Source organism: Artemia sp. Qi Xiang Cuo, chromosome 11 (genome assembly GCF_049724085.1).
Source record: "Artemia sp. Qi Xiang Cuo chromosome 11, ASM4972408v1, whole genome shotgun sequence".
Classification (NCBI taxonomy): domain Eukaryota; kingdom Metazoa; phylum Arthropoda; class Branchiopoda; order Anostraca; family Artemiidae; genus Artemia; species Artemia sp. Qi Xiang Cuo.
The window spans coordinates 1,813,275-1,833,871 of record NC_142804.1 but is presented as its reverse complement, the minus strand read 5'-3'; the positions used below and the strand labels follow the sequence as shown (position 1 = coordinate 1,833,871).

Below are 20,597 nucleotides of genomic sequence, written 5' to 3'. Positions count from 1 at the left end.
TTGGATGTTTTTGGGGGAATGGGGGGCGTGGGGGGGGGCTAGTTGTTCTCCAATCACTTTTGACTATTAAAAACGGAACTAGCCCTTTGAATTTCCAATCGAATGAACCTGTTTTAAAGTTTCTACGACAACGCCTTCTATAAAAACCTTAAATGCCCCCAGGGCAAAACTTAAAACCCTTGCCCTGAGGGTTGTAGGGGAGTGTCCTCCTCAAAAACATTTTTTCCATCTGGAAATCAACTACGCTGAACAAAATGGCTATCTCAAAATTTGATTGGATGTGTTTGGGGGAATGATGGGCGTTGGGGGGGGGGGGGGGGCTAGTCGCCCTCCAATCAGTTTCGACTATTAAAAAGAGTACTAGCCCGTTGAATTTTCAATCGAATGAGCCTGTTTTGAAGTTTCTAAGACAACACCTTCTATAAAAACCTTATATGCCCCCAGGACATAACTTAAAACTCTTGCCCTAAGGGTTTCGGGGTAGTGTCCTCCTCAAAAACATATTTTCTATCTGGAAATCAACTACGCTGAAAAAATGGCAATCTCGAAATTTTGATTGGATGTGTTTGGGGGAATTATGGTCGTTGGGGGGGGGGGCTTGTTGTCCTCCAATCACTTTCGACCATTAAAAAGGGTATTATCCCTTTGAAATTACAATCGAATGAGCCTTTTTTGAAGTTTTTACGACAACGTCTTTTATAGAAACCTTATATGCACTCAGGGCATGGCTTACAACCCTTGGTCCGTGGGTTGTGGGGGTGTGTCCTCCTAAAAAACGTATTTTCTATAGGGAAATAAACTACGCGTAACAAAATGGATATCTCGAAATTTTGATTGGATGTGTTTGGGAAAATGATGGGCGAGGGGGGGCTAGGTGCCCTCCAATCGTTTTCGACTATTAAAAAGGGCATTAGACCCTCCCATTTCCAATTGAATGATTCCTTTTCGAAGTTTCTACGACAACTCCTTCGATACGAAGTGCCCGGGTGGAGAAAAAACACATTGTGCCCACATCGTTCTTTACTTTGGCAGAGCTAGCGCGCTGCCTATGATAATGTAGGGGAAGCTCAGCAAGTGTTTATACCTAATCTGTATCTTGGCTAAATTTGTCACTTTTGATTATGCTGATGATATTTTGAATTTATGTTGTGGTTTTTACCACTTTGAAGACTTTTGTGGCGTTAAAAAGCTCATATAAGAAAATTAACCTCTATTTCAGTGAGATTAAACTGAGTTTCGTGTTTTCAATCGTAAAGGAAGTCATCCTGCCCCTGAAGTAAAACTCTACGACAAGGGGAAAAACCTTAATCCAGTTTAGTGTATGGTCTGCCTATTGGCTGTGACGTTGAGCACGACACGTACTGGGCGCAGCTGTTTTTGACAATGGTTACACCACATGTACTAGCTTCCATTTTGGGGTCATTTATCTGATAAAAATAAACATACAGTGAGTTCTTGCTTTTACTCATTCGGGTGTGCGTGTAACTGAACCACAAGCAACTAAACCCCTGTAACTGAACCACCGTGTAACTGAACCACCGTGCAACTGAGTCCCCGTGAAACTGAACCCTCGTGTAACTGAACCACCGGGCAACTGAACCCCATTTAACTAAACCCTCGTGTAACTAAACTCCCATGCAACTCAACCCCATTTAACCGAACCCCCTTGTAACTGAACCCCCTTGTAACTGAACCCCCGTGCAACTGAACCACCGTGCAACTGAACCACCGTGCAACTGAACCACCGTGCAACTGAACCACCGTGCAACTGAACCATCGTGCAACTGAACCACCGTGCAACTGAACCCTCGTGTAACTGAACCATCGTGCAACTGAACCATTTTACCGAAGTAGGTAATTAACCTTCTTCAACCAAACGATAAACAACTACGAGCGTAGAAAATACCACAAAATGAATACAACAAAATAAGCGAAGTGTAAAACAAAATTACAGTGTGTAGACGGTGAGAGCCACCGTTTACCCCCCCCCCCCCCCCGAAAAAACATCCCTTTTGTTCTGTTATTAATATATTCGTTTTATTATATTATTTTTTTATTATTTATTTATTTTTCTTCTTTTTTTTTCATAATTTATTACGTAAAGCCGGCATGAATCATTTTTAGTAAAGTTGTTGAATCTTGAAAGTCTTGAATCTTGAAATCTAAGGAAAATACTTTGCGGAAAATAACACCTCACGGAAAATACCCCCCTCCCAGAAAATACCTACCCGTGGAAAATCTCTCCCCCCCCCTCCCCCCCAAAAAAAATATCTCTTGCGGTTGGTTAGTCTCAAATCCCTTTTGGCTTATAAAAAAACAATAAAAATGCATGGGGATTATCAAACAAGTTCTACCTCCATCTTCCTGTCGTATCTCCCTTAGAGCTAATTCTGTATTTATTTGAAGGCTCAATGAGAGCTGAGATGTTTTGGCATCAAAATGCACCCTTTGAGGTATCTCCCTCTCTTCCTAGCTGTAAAACAATCAGATAACCCCATTGCAAAAGTTTCAGTTCCTTTTTAAGTTTTTTTTATTTGTCTATTGCTTACAGATAGTATTCGTCATTGGGAAACATACGGAATTTTTTTGTGTCGGGGTTTTCTGGAGGATCTTTCATGAGAATATAGTATTTGCACGGAGGGGGGGGCAAGATTTACACATAAATTCCTTTTTTCCACTTCCCTTAGAACTTCTCAATTAAACTAAAAAATAACACGACTTAAAGAAGACTTTTACATTTCGCAAACTAAAATGTCTACGAAGGGGTTTATTTTCCCGGTGATGGAGTGTCTGTCGGTGGAGGGGAAATTTTCCGCGGGGAATGGGGGTAAACGCTTAGACCCGCAGCGAGGGACAGGGTGAGGAGAACCCCAATTAACAGATATAAAAAAGAGAAATAAATCTAGCTTTAAGAGTTTATGTCGTCCGATTTTCTTTGTTTTTGTGACAACAAAACAGAGCATTTTTATAAATAACCTTGACAGTAATTTATATAAAGACTTAAAAAAGCAAACAATTCCAACAAGGTTGAACAAACAAGGTTGTAAAAATTCTAAATTGTGTTTTACCCAATGTAAGTACGGTGGTTGAGTTGCACGAGGGTCTAGTTACACGGTGGTTCAGTTGCAGGGTGGTTCAGTTGCCCGGTGGTTCAGTTGCACGGTGGTTCAGTTACAGGGTGGTTGAGTTGCACGGGGGTTCAGTTACATGGTGGTTCAGTTACACGGGGGTTTAGTTAAATGGGGTTGAGTTGTACCGGGGTTGAATTGAACGACGGTTCAGTTGCATGAGGGTTCAATAGGACGAGGGTTCAGTTGCACGGGGGTTTAATTGTACGGTGGTTCAATTGCACGGTGGTTCAGTTGTGCTGTTGTTCAATTATACGGTGGTTCAGCTACACGGGTTTAAGCTACAAGGGTTTTTGTTACACGGTGGTTCAGTTACAATGGAACCCTGATTCGTACCCTACGCGTACCTCCCTGGAAGCGTGAAACACAGGGATTATTAGCCGATATAGCATACCCGATTCGTAAATGGCTGTGTAGAAAAGCGTAAACAAGGTCCATAAGATTTTAACGAGAAAGCAACCGCGGGATGCTCTGCGGTATTAGTGTCTTATTGCTGTATTATTTTTAAATATTTGTGTGTTCTTTATGTATTTTTATTTTCTATACATTTCTTCGCTAGTAACGTTATGTATTTTATTGGGCAATACAGTTCATTCATTCATACAAAAATCCAAAGAGACTATTGAAACACATATAACACTATGAACAACGGTTCAGTTCACTTACTCGACTTAGGCTTCTTTTTTAATCTGGCAAATCAGGATAGGTTTAAAAATTCGCTTTAACAATCTTTTCTGGCTTTAAAACAGCTCCTTTACTGCAACCAAAACAAACAGCTAAGGCTAAACAGCAAAACCTTCTACAACCTTTACTGAAATTTCATTAATTTAAAAAATTGGCTATAACTTACTTAATTAATGGGAAATAATTTAGTTCATTTCATACTTTTCGTATAAAGTACCATAAATTTTTAGTAAATAAATGTAAAGCAGCTCGTGTTCTTAAGCTGTCAATAAAGAGCAGTCCCTGAAAAATTGTACACGAATTTGTAAGACACACAGTTACTGACACAACATAGATATCAAACAAATTTAGCTTTTATGGTAATTCTAAATCTATACATTTATTGAAAACAAATCAACTCAAAAAAATTTACAAAAAGATTTTAATTATTTTATAAAAAGGGGAAAACACCCTCTAACGGGGGGGGGGCGGGGATCTTGAGGAAAATTGAGTAGCTGAAATCATTGTGTCAGAGAAAACTACGCTGAAGATTAAAGTTCCTCTCCTCTATGGAAAAAACGAAATCAGTTGTTTTTTTTTGGGGGGGGGTGAATTGTTTTAAACCAGTGGTAGTAGGATATTTGAAAAAAACTCATCAAACGAAAATTCGAATATCTTGTGCCCTTTTAAAGTACGAAAGAGCTTATACCCAGTGAATAACCAGTGTTTCTGTAGAACTAAAGTTTTGACCCAACTAGAATCAAGCAAATTAGTGCTAACCAACAGCAAAATGTATTTGGTTAGCAGTATTATTTCTAAAAAGAAGTTCATTTTAAAATTCAGATTGTGACTGTCTATATGACTAACTTGTAAAATAATAATGAATCCCCACCTGAGCATTGAGCACCATTTCACAAAAGTGTAGAGGGGAGGGCAAAGATCCTTCGATATTTGCAACGAAGATGCAAAAAAAACGAGTTTCAAAATTTCGAGGGCGTGTTTATTCAGTCAAACACGAAAAATGGAAATTTTTGAAATCTAGGAGAAATTGCCCCCCCCCCCCTGGCGCGCCTATAATGGAGAGCGTTGCTTGTAAAGTCCGCCATAAAACATGAACACATTACATCAAAAAAAGAAAAAAAAAACATAGAAAAACAACATGACACTGGGTAAGTGGGCTCGGAATGTCATCTTAACAGGGAAAACAGGGATAATCGTTTGATTTTTGTGCACTGCAGCAATATTGGCTGCTGCAATTCTTGTTACTGCTGGCACCATACTCCTTCAGCTGGCTGAGCCGCTAATTACTAGGAGAAAAATCTCTCTAAACTTAATCAAACATATGGAGCTATGCCTACATGGAAGCTGATGGCAACATGAGATGGCTGAGATGGAATAAAACATAAAATTGCAAAAACAGGTAAAAAGTAAAACAATAAACAAATAAATAAAAAATAAGCTTGCAATATACTTCTACCCAATTTACATAATTACATTCTATATATTTTAATTATATCTTAGTATACTAAGGCTTCAGAGTTTTGAATAGATTGGGATGGAGGAGGAGCCTGCGTAGCTGTGTTGGCCTCAAGCGGCTTGGTGCTGCGGTGAGTTGTTAGTAGTAGAGGTTTGATCCTCGATTGTGCTACTCGCCTGCTATTCTAGTTGCAATTATTACAAACAATACCCGGATATAGGAAACATTCAGGTAGGGGTAGGCTATTGCCCCTAAATTTGCTTCATAGGAAGTTTTTTCGCCGTTTGACAAAAGCAAGCTTCTTATCTATTTTACATCAATGTCATTTTTTTCAGTTTGGAAAATCTCCTACCTTTTTACCTTAAAAGCGTATGATAATAACTATAATAATTTATTTATGATCCACTATGAAATATCAATAAAAGTGGAATAAAGAAATATAAAGAAAAAATGGAAAGCAAAATAAGAAACTGGGTGAAAAATATAAAAAAGACTGCGATAGGGCTCAAACGCTGAAATAGCAGACATGGAGTAGCAAAACAAACTTTGCCATTATCATCAAGAATTTTCTTTCTATTTTTTTTTTTCGTACAATTTTTCCATTATTATACCACAGTGAAAAATAAAATAACAACATCAAACGTCCTAAATTCTATTTTCATAGATAAGCTGTTAAATAGTTGCTAATAGGAATAAATAATTAATATATTAGATACAATTTTTGACGAAAAATCAGATAAAAAAAAACACAGAAAAATAACACCGAATGGTAAGAATAGGTTAGGTACATTCGGCTAGTGGTTTACAATTATATTAGCTACTGGCAAATGTTTTTGAGTACCCAATCTCCAGTCAAAGCTTGGTGTCGGAAGCCGTACGACAAAGAAATATGAAATTATTTTTAATGACGATTCCCAACCCCCTAGTGGATTCAAAAAAAGGTTTAAACAAATTTTTAGAATTCAGTTATGATGTTGAAGAAACCTTAACATTAAAGAAAATAACACACATTTATTAGCTTTAAGAGAAAATCCAAAAGGGGGAGAGACCAGACAGTATACAGTGGGAGTATTGATGAACCTTTATTAGCTCACTGATAAAGTAGAATTCGGCAAGGTACTTATCTGTTATAGCGCCGACCACTCAAGAAGTGAAGTTAGGTTGATCCTAATGAAATATACCTAAGTATGATGAAAATGTAATACATTGGAAACAAATTTGGGCTACATATTCGCAAATTAGAGGGGGGGATAAAGTATAGCGGGTCTGCATACTGAATATGTTAGGTACAATTATTCTGCATATTACGAAGTAAGCATTGTTTTCTAACTTCAAACTATACAAATACTTTACCCCCACCCTCCCCTAATGTGCAAATATATAGCCCAAATTCTATATTTCCCATCTATTCTGTCACTTGTCTTTGTCTTATCTCACGCTAAGCTGAAATAAACTAACGAAAGAAACCGGTTCTGCATTACGTCAATGGACGAAGAACTTGATCGTCGGCACTATAACAAATAAGTACCTTCGGTAAATATCGATAAGCGGTAAAGTCTTCACTGTTTTGATCTTTGAAATTTCTATGGTAAAATAGAAAATTCATACTATTAATGGTATGAAAAAGAGAAAAAAAGTCAGATTCATTCAGCTTTTGAGGAATGTACAACAGACTGTTTAATTAAATTGTCCAACTTCTGTCTAAATAATTCACATTTGATTTCCTCTCCCACTTCAATGATAGGATTCATAGTTATGTATTCCACATATACCTAGAAAGAAAAAATAACTATTGACACAAAGTAAGGCGACTCAGTGGTAAAGCAAGAATTAAAAATGCAAATATATAAATAAAATTTAGTTTTGTAAAATATAATTAAAATATGATATAGTATATATAGATATACGTATAGCAAAGTATATACATAATACCTTATATTAGCTATTTTTTCCAAGACCACATTACATTTCTATGACGAAAATATACAGCGATCGTCATCAGCAGATATACTTAAGCATTAAAATTAAAACTAACATATTTATACTTGACTTGACTTAACCCTCTTGCTCAGCAGAGTCGCCAGAGTAGAGGGAACTAGTTGGCAGGGCCGTCAGTCTTCTCCAGGTGGTTCTGTCCCGGGCTGGTGATGGGGCCTCGTTTGGGTTGATATTGCGTAAAACCTGGTGCGCGGTCTCCCTCTAGAACGTCGCCAGCCATTTTCTTAGGGGTCAAAATCCGTGATGATCCTTGCAAGGTTGCTTGGTTGGAGGCGGAGTAGGTAGCTGTACCACCTAAGGGAACGGGCTTCTACTTTAATAGACAGATTTGCCAGCTTGAAGGTCGTCAGAATCTCAGTGTTGCGGACCTTGCCATACCATTTGAAGCCTTTTATTCGACACAGGTGTCAGTGTTATACTTATACACAACAAAATAATTACTTGCGGTTCATTTACTAGATTTCTGTGAGATAGTTCAATAACTGGGTTCATGCAGTCTTGAGTTGTAAATTTTCTTCTTTAATATTGCCTAAATGTATGTTAAATTCCTAATGATGGTGGCAAAATGTTCCTCATCTTCGAATTGCAAAAGAAATGTTGTTGACTTTATTGTTTTACACTTGATTGGTAATTTCTCCCCGTATACACGTCGTATTCTGTATAAATATGCTAGTTTAATTTAAATGCTTTAGAATATCTGCTGATGACGATCGCTGTATATGTGGTCAAAATATCCAGACTTTCGTGTCTGTTTTCATTGTCTAATGAATAAACTTATCCAAATTTGAACGTCTAATTGTTTATATATATATATATATATATATATATATATATATATATATATATATATATATATATATATATATATATATATATATATATATATATATATATATATATATATATATAAATATATATATATATATATATATATATATATATATATATATATATATATATATATATATATATATATATATATATATATATATATATATATATATATATATATATATATATATATATATATATATATGGACTCCAAAGACCCGGTAAAAAAATCCCCAATAAAAGAAAAAAAAGATAGCAATATCCTTTCACAACCAAATCGACAACCAATAATATAAATATGTAACACCATGCATCACTCGGATCTAAGATAGATCCAGGGAATCCTTGCACCAGCTTACGTATGATGTCAGGATTTCTGGCAATTTTAACTTTTATTTCAGAAATATCTTACTATTGTGACGTATGGTTATATCTTCCATATCCTAAGCAATTTTATCATAGCCTCGATATGTCACCTCTTTTAGTTATACTTGAGTGTCTTCTCAACCTCCTAGAATTAAATTAAGTAACGAGACTGATGTTAAAAAAAAAACATTCAAGCAGAATTACAATTGTAAAATGTCACCTTAAGATAAACTTCCTTCTCAAGCAACACAGAGCTAGAGACGGTTCTTCCATCCCTCATAGCAGTGAATTAGTGACATTTGAATGTTTTGTATTGTCCCTAAATGAATTCCCTTGAGTTGGTTTTAAACTTCGGGAAGAGAAAAAAGTCCTAAGGAATCAAGTCAGACGAAAAAAGAAGCTGCGGAGCCATAAGAATGTTTTCACTGGTCAAAATCTCGATTATTGAAACTGCTCTGTGACAAAGAGCGTAATCGCGATGCAACGCCCCAATTGTTGTTGAGGTATAGTCTCACACAATGACTCTTTTTCAAAGTTTTTAAAAAGCCCCTCGGTAAGTGTCGATTGACCGTTTGGCGTTGAGGTACAAACTCTTTGTGGACGATTTCACGGATGTCAAAAAACAAATCAGCATGTATTTAGTATTCAACATCCTTATCGTAGCATTTTTAGGCCTTGAAGAGGTGGAGTGTCACTCCATGCTTGGGCACCTGGTTTCTGGATGGTACTCAAATAGCAGTAATGACACGTCTGGGGATCATTTTGGGGATTATGGGGATCAAATGGGGATCATTTTAATAGAATACAGAAGTTCAAAGCGCATTTCCCTCCTAATGACCTTTTAGTCTTGCGAGAGGGCCTTTGGATCCATTTTTGCCCGGCTTTTTCTCACCTCCGATTCATTGGACAAAATCGGCATGTGTCCATGTCTAAAGCAAAACCTAATAGCACATCGTCGCTCAAAATTGATGTCACTCACTTTCAAAACACAATAGAAACAATTTATTCACAGAAAAAAAGAATCTCTACAGACAACTAAGTGAGTCGAGCGAGTTCAAACCCACAGTGGAGGCAGATCACATACTCACCTGCCTCCCATTCAAGTGCTGCGCCCCCGGTGCTGCCAGATCTAACGCTACGTTGTCAATCTCTTGGGTCTTACTTAAATGACGCACCCCTGCCACTCGAAAAATTTTCATATAAATTATTCAGTATTTGGCCTGCTTTTCTAACCTGTCTCCTAAAAACATCAACTAGTACCCTGCAAACTATTTTTAAAACTCGTTCTATCTCTCCTCTACAGATAATGTTCTAGAATATTCGATTTCATATCTACCTGTTCTTAAAGCATTAGATTCCGAGCCAAAAGAGTTATAACTCCCTGAAAAACAGCAATTTTTGTTTTTAATTAACTCTAGAAAGAAACTAAATTGTAGAAAGAATGGGAGGTTCTCTGAAAACTTTAGCTGGCCAGTTTGTCTTGTCGAAGTGCTTTTTTTAAATCTCTCCTTTTGCTGGCTGCTTGAAAAGGTGGGAGAAAATTTACAAGTACAGTGTACTTTTCTATGAAAGGATGTAAAAGCAGCAACTAGACGTTAGGTTAGATGTAACTTCTATTTTCTGACGATAAGGAGATAAATTTAAATTTCTAAATAGACATTAGAGCTAATTTAAGTGATTGCAAAAGAACCACAGAGCGCTGTTCAGAGGTATGTGACTATTGATTTTCACAAATTTTTGTACAAGAGAAACATAAAAGTACTATTTCCAAAAAAAAAAACAATCGATCAAATCCTTGTGATGCTTGAGCTGGAGTGAATTTTAGAACAGGGCTTAGAACACAATAGTCACAGAGGGGTGTTCAGGAAAAGAATATATTAAACTAGGAAAACTCTCTTTTTTCAATTAAAATGTGCAAAACTAAGTTCAATTACTGTAGTGTGCCATCGCTACTCAATTACATCATTAGATAGCTATACAATGGTAACTAAATTATGTCTCCTCACCGAGCTTTACTAACTTAGCCGATATTAACTGTGTCCAACAAGGAATATTAAGCAAATATAATTCTAATTTCTAGAAAATAATAAATAGGATTAAATAAAGTAGATGGAGTAGAAAAAACATATTAAATAAAAAAGTGTTTATTCGCAATGAACGACCTATTTCATACTCTTTAAGAAACTGCTCAAACAATTTGTGGCAAGGAAGTGAAAGTAAAGAGCTACCCTTCACCTTTTTGAAACTCAAAAACCAGAATTTTTACAATAACGTTTATATCAAAACTGATCTAATCCAGCAATGAGTTGTTAGTAGTGGTAGTAGAAATGGACAACTTAATTATACCATATAACTGTTTTTCTTTATCGAGCTTTACCAAATTAACCAAACTTTACCCGGTTACAGCATACTGCTATCAAACTTAGCTAAAAAAGTAAAAGAAGAGAAATATTTTCCTTAATGAATAGCATACTGAACAGTAATAGCAAATATAGCCTATAAAGTGCATAAAATTAATATCATTTTTCCTTAATGGAAATTTTTTATTCTTTTTTTTTCTCTTTTTATCTTTCTTTCTTATTATAATGAATTTAAAAGATGTTATATATATGTGTTTGTTTTTTTTACCTGATTCACCCCACGTCAACTGTTTGGTTTTGGGTGAATCATATTGATTTTTGTATGTAAATTTTTGTTAAAGTAAAGTAAATATATCAAAATAAATATATCAATGAATATAATCTGCTTCATACTTATAAAAGAGGTGTTATCAAATTAAAATAGTGTTAAAATTAAAATCGACGTTGTTTCTATTGTTATTGCTATAGAGACTAACTACCCATATAGAAAGTAATTATATATTGAGGCGTCAAAAGTTTTTCTAGATTGGCTAGACTCCCTCTTTTTCTGCTACAAGACATGAACTTGATAAAGGAGTAGACAGTGCCATGGCCAGATTCTCTAAATTAAACTGAGATGGGAGTTAAAAGTTTGAACTCGTCTGGGATTTCTTGGGAAGTGGCTTTACCAGTTAGTCAGCCTTAGGTGGCATACTGCTGTGACGATTTCATTGCAGTAGGAGTAGGGAATGTTTTGGACAATAATATTTTGCCGCCATGACTTCACCTCAAAATCAATAAGTTTTATTATTCATTACATTCTGTTGATTTTTAAGTAATAAGCAATCTCTGTTACAAAAAATTCAATTTTTATAATTAAAACACTGTAGCAGATAAGACAAAGGCCACCAATTACTGCTAACATTGAACACTCTGTACAACGGATTGGGTTCAATTGTCTTATATAAGATGGATACTAGTAAAACTTGTCGTCGATTTTCGAGTTGAGCTTAGAAACCGTTGTTAATTAGAAAAATCTTTTACGGTCAAATCATCCAGCACATGGGGAAGCTTTTCCACAGCTTTTTCGTCTTCTTCAAAACTTTGCCATCCCGTAAGATTCTTTGAGTTCCATTTAGGCTTCTCACTGTTTTAGCAGACGTCCAGCGACTGCAACATATCCATAATCTCTCGAAAATTATTCCTTCTTTTTCTATCAGTCGGAACGGACAAGTCAGTCGGACAATTTTTCAAAGTGAAAAATTTGGTCAAAGTAACCAAATTTTGACCAAATTTGACCAAAATTTGGTCAAAGTCTAATTAGAGTAAAGCCAAGACAGATAATGTCTGTGAGAGGCAAAGCTGTCCTGTCTGTGAAAGGCAGAGTTGTATAAAAATGATCATTTTTATCATCCATATTTTGATTTTCTCTTTGAATATTTGCTCTTAGCTGAGTTGTAGATGCTGCAGAGTTTCATCTGCACTGTAGCATACCCAACCTCGAGGTGAAGGTATAGGACCATTTTGAATTCCACGCATCATGCAAAAACTACATGACGTCAATGGTGCAAGGAATAATTTTTCCTTTTGTGGAATAAAGGTAAAGGATGCGGCACTATACCCTTAAGGTCCAAACCGGCGGTGCTGATCTCCGTTTCGTGGCCCTTCAGCCAGGAAATGCAATGGGGGGCTGGGGGCCAGCCAACCTATGCTTTCGCAAACCCTTCCTGTTTTACCTTCCCCAGATTTCTCCAGGTACCCATTTAGAGCTTGGTTGACTCTGGCCAAACTTACAGGGTTACACCACTGACCCGCGTCTCAACCTAAAAAAAACTGACCACACCAGGGATCGAACCCGAATTCTCGAATTCTCAGCCCAGCGCGCGTCCACTTAGCCAGAACGGCTTTTGTGGAATAGGGGCTGGAAAGTCTTCTTCTCATATATGTCGAATTTTTCTAGGATTTTTCACCTACTAATAATACTGATCAACGGCTTATTTGCAGAATAGATATACACTGGGCTCAGTAACTTCCTGCCGAATATCCAATTCTGAAATGTGAATCCCAATGATAAATGTCCACATATATGTCTTTACCATTAAAATATTCTCTTCAATTATCAATTTCAACTCATTTTTTTATTCTGTTACGTTTTCCCAGTAGTCTAGTATAGATTCCTCCAAAATAACTTAATTCGAGCTGTTTTACTTTTGAACAATCTGGATACAGGTTTGCCACCTGACGAGAAAAAAATCACCAGATTTTAGTGATTGTTTGGTTGATTTAGTGATTTTCTTCAATAATCTAGTGATTCATGTCCTGATTTAGTGATTTTCTTAAATAATCCAGTGATTTATGTCCTGGTTTAGCGATTTTTTTGGTTAGGCAATATAGAAAATCACTAGAAATAGTGATAAATTACTAGGGGTGGCAACCCTGCCTGGATATAATGAAAAAAATCCAACCTGTTTATAAATAGCGTGCACGAGCTCCTGGACACCAGAAGAAGAGACATCTGTATTCACGACAAACTTCACACCAGATGGTGGTTCCAACATTGTTAGGCAGTACTTATTAGTTTTATAGGAAAGAAATTTATCCTTAACGCTCACTGGGGACATCTTAGAAACAAAAGACTGCAAGGAATGTAGCATCCCGAACATCAGTTTACCCTCCTATAACAGGAAAGGCTAAGAAAATAGGAAATCATAATGAAATAAAAGAATAGAGATCCTCTAGAGCCGTTGCTGTTGCATAGGGCGTCGAACTGACGTTCCGATTGATGAAAAGTTGTTTAAATTAGAAGACGTTAAATTAAAAACCGAATCAATCTGAAATTTCGACAAAATTAGAATAAACAGGGCTGAATAAAAAAAGAACAAGGGGTATTACTTTCCAACAATCCCATGGTAAACAAAGTAGGCTTTAATTTCAATGATTCATTTCTATGATTTATTTCGGAAGCTAAACACATTATTTTTTAGGAAAATGTGGTTTCTGGGGAGAAAACCCTGTCTTTTCAAGAACTGAAATCACGTTCCACCTGACTAGTTCTTCTGAGTGAAATTTTAGCATATTTAAAAAGAACAAATTTATTTTTTAAGCTTTTAAAAGTGTTATATCTGCTTCGCTGGATCATTAAGACATAACTGCAGACCAGCCATATACATAAGAGGAATGAGTGGTAACACCCATCCCCAAAAAATGTCAATTTTTACTTTCGCATCTTCGAGATATCTTATTCAAATCGAGTGTTTTATGCTATTTTTTTAAATTCTCTTAACTTCTCATAATTCTCTTACTAAAATTTAGGGTTGAATAAGGAAAAAACAAGAGATACATAATCACATGGTAAAAAGTAGGCTTTAACTTTATTGGTTCATTTTTATGATTATTTTTGGAAGCCAATCACATTATTTTTGAAGGTAATGTAGTTTCTGGGGAGAAAAAATAACTGTCTTTTCAAGATCAGATTTACTGTCCTGTGTGAAATTTTCGATAAGTTAGGATCGAATGTAACGATAAGTTAAGTTCCACATGATTGGTTCTCCTAAGTGAAATTTTAATATATTTAAAAAGAACGATTTTTTTAACTTTTTGAAAGTGTTATATATACTTTGCTAGATCATTAAGACATAACTAGAAGCCAGCTATATACCCTCCGTCAAAGGAGCTATCAAAACTCGTTCCTGACAGAGCAAAGCCATTGCAATCAACTCGCCGAAGTACAGCTCGTCAGGTCTACCTTGAGCAGGGTACTCCGCGCCAAGAATTTCTGAAAACGAGTTTCACTCAAAAATTGGTCGCCACATGGAATAGCTTGCCGGCAGAGGTAATCCCAGAAAATCCTTCCCTTGACGCGTTCAAGAGAAAGTATAAAAAAATACCTCAGTGTTGCAAAATGAGGTAATTACCGGGACTAGCGGCATTTCATCACCTGTGATGGAGCCGCGAATCCTGTAACAAAAAAAGGAGAACAAGTGATTACACCCATTCCCAAAAAATGTCAATTTGTTATTTTCACATCTTCAAGATATTTTATTCAAATCATGTGTTTTATGGTATTTTTTTTTCAAATTCTCTTACCTCCTCCCTATGCATAACCCTATTTTCACAACTTTGCAAGCAAGAACCTAAAAATTGTTCATAGAGTTTGCAAGCAAAGGCAAATGGTAGAACCCAAAATAAATGTTGTTACCAGCACCAAATGGTATCTCTACGTTTGAGGAAACATTCATGTATTGTACTGCAATAAATCATCAAACTTTTAATGTTGAAGCTTATTTTGTTATATTTAAGAGCAATTCCTCCAGTTTGTTTGCACATTATATTGCAAATCATTACCTTTTTGTATTTAACTTATCTTTTTTTTAATCAGTAAATAAACATACAGTTTACTTTCAATATTTTGAATTTAATCCAATCTATTTCAATGCCCCTATTTATAAAAAAAAATATTACTACCAAGAACCTGTAATAGAGTAACTAACAAAAGAAGAGCAATACTTTGTTTCCTAAGGTAAAAATTACTTATTAATTTCAAAATGTTTGTTTTTCCCAGAACAGTAGCTTGACAGTTAATGCATAAAAATCAAATTCGTTTGGGGATTTTAAACACATCAAGAATGCCAGATTGTAAACATGGATTTTAGCATAAAAAAAAGAGAAACAAAGTTTGTACTGTATTAGAAAGAAGTTTAAATATTAGAACTTTAAATGAGGGGGAGGGAAGATTTTACTTGGGAGGAATTTCAATGGGAAACTTTCTGCAGGAGGAATTTTCGTCAGGGGGGATTTTCCGAAGGAAATTCAAAAATTAAAGTAAAGAACAAGTTTTTTTCAACTGAAAGTAAGGAGCAACATTAAAACTTAAAACGAACAGAAATTATTCTGTGGATAAGAGGGCTGCCTCCTCCTCCTCCTCCCCCTCTTGCTCTTTACGCTAAAGTTTGACTTTTTGTCCCAATTCTTTAAGAACAACCCTGAAACTGAGGGGTCATTTAATTGGAATAAAAAGCTTTTTTAAGTACTAAAAAAATCCAGCATAACAAGCAAGGGGTTGAGAGGGAGGGTAATCCTTTATTTAATGATACTCCTTACTTTCAGTTGAATATACTTGCGATTTTTTTATTTAATCCATGTAAGGATCCAATCGAAACTATTAGGCTACACAGTAAAACGAAAATTCATCTTGCACTTAAAAACAATCCAAACTGACTATCCAAATAAGACATATCCTAAGTAGCTAAAGTAGATGGTTTGACTCAGGTGCACATGCGTAATTCTTTTTTGAGGAGGGGGAAAGCAACGCCCCCAGAGATTTTTTGTCCCCCCCACACCTAGATTTTGGGAAATATAGTTTTTTCTTTATCAAATATAATTTTTGGTATTTTCATTGAGAAAAAATCGAAAAGCAGCAAAATTGCTCCCCCTTGACTAAGAAAGACACATTTTGTACCCATCCCTTACAGGTTAGTGAATTGATGCACTATTTAAGGGCTCACTACCAAAGTTAGGGATTCTTGAACTGCACTTTTTGGATTAAAGAAACATTCTATGGCTTAGATCACTTTAATTCCTTAACAAAAATGATTTGAATCTATTTTTAATGGTCTACTCTTAAGACAATCAAGTACCACAGATATCAAAGTAAAAACATTTCTTGTCCCTAGCCTGGGCCCATCTTAGGTCTATTCATACCTAAAAACTGCAATTCTCAAAAGTTTTTTAGGTTCATTCAAAATTATTATCTTAGGGCACTATCAGATTTTCCTCAGCATTGCCATGTCAAATGGTGAAAATAAATAAGCAAAACTAATTGGATACATTTGACAACACTTTTGTCTGTAAAAATTCCAAGATTAACATTTTGATAGTTCCCAAAGACAAAAACAAGTTCAAATGAAAGCTACAACTTTTAAGCTGTTTGGTGCCATATGCTTTTAGCTTAATTTTTGCTAAATTTTCACCCATGTTTCTTCTTTTTAATTTGGCACTTTCTACTACTATTAACTGGATAGCCACATATAAAATTTTTCTTTATTAAACCTAAATTTTTCCTTTTTTTTAAGACATATATGGTTGTGGAAGGTTCCCACCTAAATAACTCTAACTTTATTTTTGTTTTCACTGTCCTATGGTACTTTGAAGTAGATGTTTTCCCTTAAGTACTCATAACCTAAGGCCATGGTTTCTTTAAATGCTCTTTTCAGACTTATATAGATATTCTCAAATCAGTTTAACTCCTTAATAGGGATGTAGCAGCTCACATTTTAATGGTTCAGAATTACTCTGAAAAGAGTCAAATATATTAACTGGTTAGAACAGGGAGCTTCATTATTATATTCATTGTGACATATATTTTTCACCCTAATCATGGCACTTTAGGTCAATGAGTAAAGATGGTTTTCATGGGTAGTAGCCTACTCCAAAACAACACCATTATTAAAATCGTCAATATAAACCCACCTGTTCAATACTCTGTCGAGATTTCTTCTTCCTTTGCCATTCATGGTAGAACAGCATTCTTCCATCCTTTGAAAAAATGTACATATTATACACAGTCATGCTGAAATAAAAACAATTTTTAAATGTTTTTATTTAAGCCAGTTGGTTGGGATTTCTTAGGACTAAAAATGATAGCATTTGGTGGTCATGACATTTCATAGCAGTTACAGGACAACTTTTATGTTCTACACTTTCATATTTAGGCTTACAAAATTTCAATATTTCCTGGTAGCAGGAGGTTTTTTTTTTTGTTTTTTTTTTTTTAATACATTTATAGAAGAAACATGAAAATTATTTATTTTTTAATTCTATTCCTTGACACTAAAAACTTTAACAATAGTTGACGTTATTCACTTTAGGTGCATTTTTTTCAATGTCAACAACAGACATTCCTTGTCTCTTTCTCCCTTTTTTTAATATTTAAATTCTTTGTTTTTATGCTGTAAATTCTTATTTTTATTTGAAACTTAAGGCCTAACTGCTGTAATTTTAGAAAAATCATAAATGTTTATTGGTTATGGCTGTCATAGTTGCCTATATTTCTAACCCTTAGGAGGTGGGGTTATCAGTTGGTTTCCACAGGGGGTGTGAGGTTAAAAAACACAAAGAATGTAGATTTTTAGGTGACATTTGTTCTAGAAATGTGGATCTTATTTTGAAAAGACCTTAAATGAGAAGATCTGCAAAATTTTTTCATTGCATTGAGCTAAAATGACCATTATCCAGAGACAACATGCAATTTTTTCTTTTGATAAGGCAGGAGAAAACATTTTTCCTAGGTTGGCCAAAACTGAAGGAAATCACAATTTAGGATATTGCTATTTTTTCTTACTCACACTTCTGGGGCACCAATTGGGAGGAGTCAGGGGAATTGGGCAACTGAACTGCCTCCTCCCTTAGATTTTGAAAACAAAATCTTGTTTGTGCCTACATTAAAAAAAAAATCATTGCCTGCTTTCTAAATTTTTGGTGAATTGGCACTGATGTAAACATCAGCCCTTTTCAAGTCTGATGGTCCTTTTCAAGCCACAGCACACAGAAAACCACAGCGCATTTGCCGCTCCTCTTGATAAAAGAAAATGTCTTCCAGTCATCTCCAAATTGACAATCAAAAACTTCTCTAGTTGATGTCCATTTTATAAGCTTACATAGACATAAAATCCCTTTCACAAAAACTATTTGACAGGGTGGGTGACATAATCCAGTGGAGTATAGACCAGACTACTGGATAGACTGGACTGGATTAAATACTGGATTAATTTTGAAGGCATGACACACACATAATTCAGACTAATGAGATTACAAACATTGAGAGTAAAAAAAATGAAGCTACCAATTAGCTATTTAGTTCTGGCCAATAAAAAAAAACAAATATATTACAATTTTAAGTGAAATAAATAGTTTTTGATATTTCCTTTTTAAAGGGCCCCTCAACCAGGGAATAGACTTGAACCTTTCATAAACTGTTGGCCCTTTTTAGGGCAAACCAATATTTCAGTAACAGTTCAAATTTTCAGAGCCACCCCCCCCTGCCCTATGTTTCTGGTCACTTGGTAAAAAAAAGAATTCAGGAGAATCATGGCACTTTTCACCACAATTTTTTTGATGCTGTTAAAATTCTTTGTTTGGTTCAATAAAGACCACAAAAATACTGACATGTCATCTACAGAAATTTTGAACTTGGCTGGTAAATGTAGCAGTTTTATCAACTCCTGCCATGACTTTATAAATGCACAGCTTTCCATTTGGTTAAATAAACAGCATTAAAATAGTGACATGGTATGTACCAAAATTTAAATCTTGGTTGGTAAATGCAGCAGTTTTACCAACTTGTACAGTGATTTTACATATTGTATTCAAAATTTACATAATGCTAATTATTTACAAAAAACAGTTGGTAAAATCTCTTGCTCCCCCTCCCCCCAAAGCATTTTGGCTAGTAACAACACTGCTTACAGTAATGAATCCAGGGCCAAAAACATACACTGGGAAGGTATTGCCAAGCTTCCTTGTTGATTCTTTTCTGGTTTCTAAGTCTTAGAAATTTGCCTACTTCCCAGGTCTATACTTATTGAAGCTTTGACAGAACAACATTTTACCTTAAGTTTCAATTATCAGTTTCTTTGTCTCTGGTTTAGCTCTTAAAATGCAATTTTTGTTGTTTGAGTAGAATTTTAAGTGATAAAATTCTACTTTAGCTACTTTTGGCTATCTTTGAAAGGGATTAGATTAGGAAAACAAAACTTTCAGGTATGGGTCTACAGGCTAAAGTACATCCCAGGAAGGTATTTTGAAGTACCTATCTCTACTCCTTCTCTCTCTAGAGGGTCCTAACCTTTGATGACATTTAAAAATCTGTGTGTTATAAAAGTGAAACCTTGCAAAATCAATCTGCTGCTTAAATGAAGAACAAAAAAATTTTTTCAGCTTCCAACTTTGCTCAATCCCAATTTATAAGTTTTTAAAGATATGAAATACATTTCCTAAATTAAAAAAAAAACTTCAACTCAAATAAAAGGAATTGAAATTTTCAGAACTAAAACCACAGAAAAAGAAACTGATAACTGAAAATTAAGGTAAAATTTTGTTTTGTCAAAAAATTCAATAGCCTAGGTAGACCTGTTATGTAGACAAGTTTCAGGACCCTCTAGAGGGAGAAGGAGTGGAGGTAGGTGCTTCAAAATACCTTCTGAGGGAATAATTTAGCCTGTAGACCCATCCTTGAAAGTTTCATTTTCCTAACCTAACCCCTTACCAAGATAGGCCTAGCCAAATGCAGCTAAAGTAGAATTTTACCATTAAAGCAATATCTGAGTTTTTTATATTTAAGAAATGTATTTGCAGAACTTTTGAACTTCATAAATTGAGATTAAGCAAAAGTAGCTAAACTAGAATTGTACCGGAATGAGATATCCTAGCCTAGGCTAAGTAAGGATCATGATTGTTTGAAGTATTCCCAAGGAAGTTTTTTAGGATTTCTTTCAAATGAACCCTTGTACTTCAGATTTACAACACCTTCATTGGAAAATAGATGTCAACCTTACTGTGCACAACAATGTTGAAAGGCAACTCTCGTCAAGCAGCAGCAGTCAAGAAATTGGCAAGATGTATATTCAAAACTCTGAGCGATAAAATGACATCTGTAACTTTGACGGGGATAATCTGCCATAGACGTAAACCTATGGAATCTGCATGCTTATAAGACCCCAATTTCAGTTAATTAAGAAGGACCTGAGGAGGGCTCCTACTTCTCATATTTTCCCAAAAGATCACATGTTATGTTCAGGT

The 20,597-nt window shown here is 35.3% G+C and overlaps 1 protein-coding gene across 3 annotated transcripts; it reads right to left on the bottom strand.

The window, feature by feature from the left end:
* Positions 1-3,689: 3,689 nt before the first annotated feature.
* On the bottom strand, positions 3,690-20,438 carry Bet5 (blocked early in transport 5). 3 transcript variants are annotated; one of them, XM_089097403.1, is made up of 4 exons: positions 20,354-20,438; positions 17,271-17,370; positions 13,268-13,477; positions 3,690-7,040 (listed from the first exon to the last, which is right to left on the bottom strand). In XM_089097403.1, the coding sequence occupies exons 2-4, from the start codon at positions 17,367-17,369 to the stop codon at positions 6,912-6,914; spliced, it is 438 nt and encodes a 145-aa protein (XP_088953529.1). In that variant the 5' UTR covers position 17,370; positions 20,354-20,438; the 3' UTR covers positions 3,690-6,911. The 3 variants fall into 3 exon arrangements, with proteins under 3 accessions (XP_088953529.1, XP_088953530.1, XP_088953532.1); XM_089097404.1 differs by having other exon boundaries at positions 20,349-20,404; XM_089097406.1 differs by lacking the exon at positions 20,354-20,438 and adding an exon at positions 20,210-20,274.
* Between the last annotated feature and the right edge of the window lie 159 nt (positions 20,439-20,597).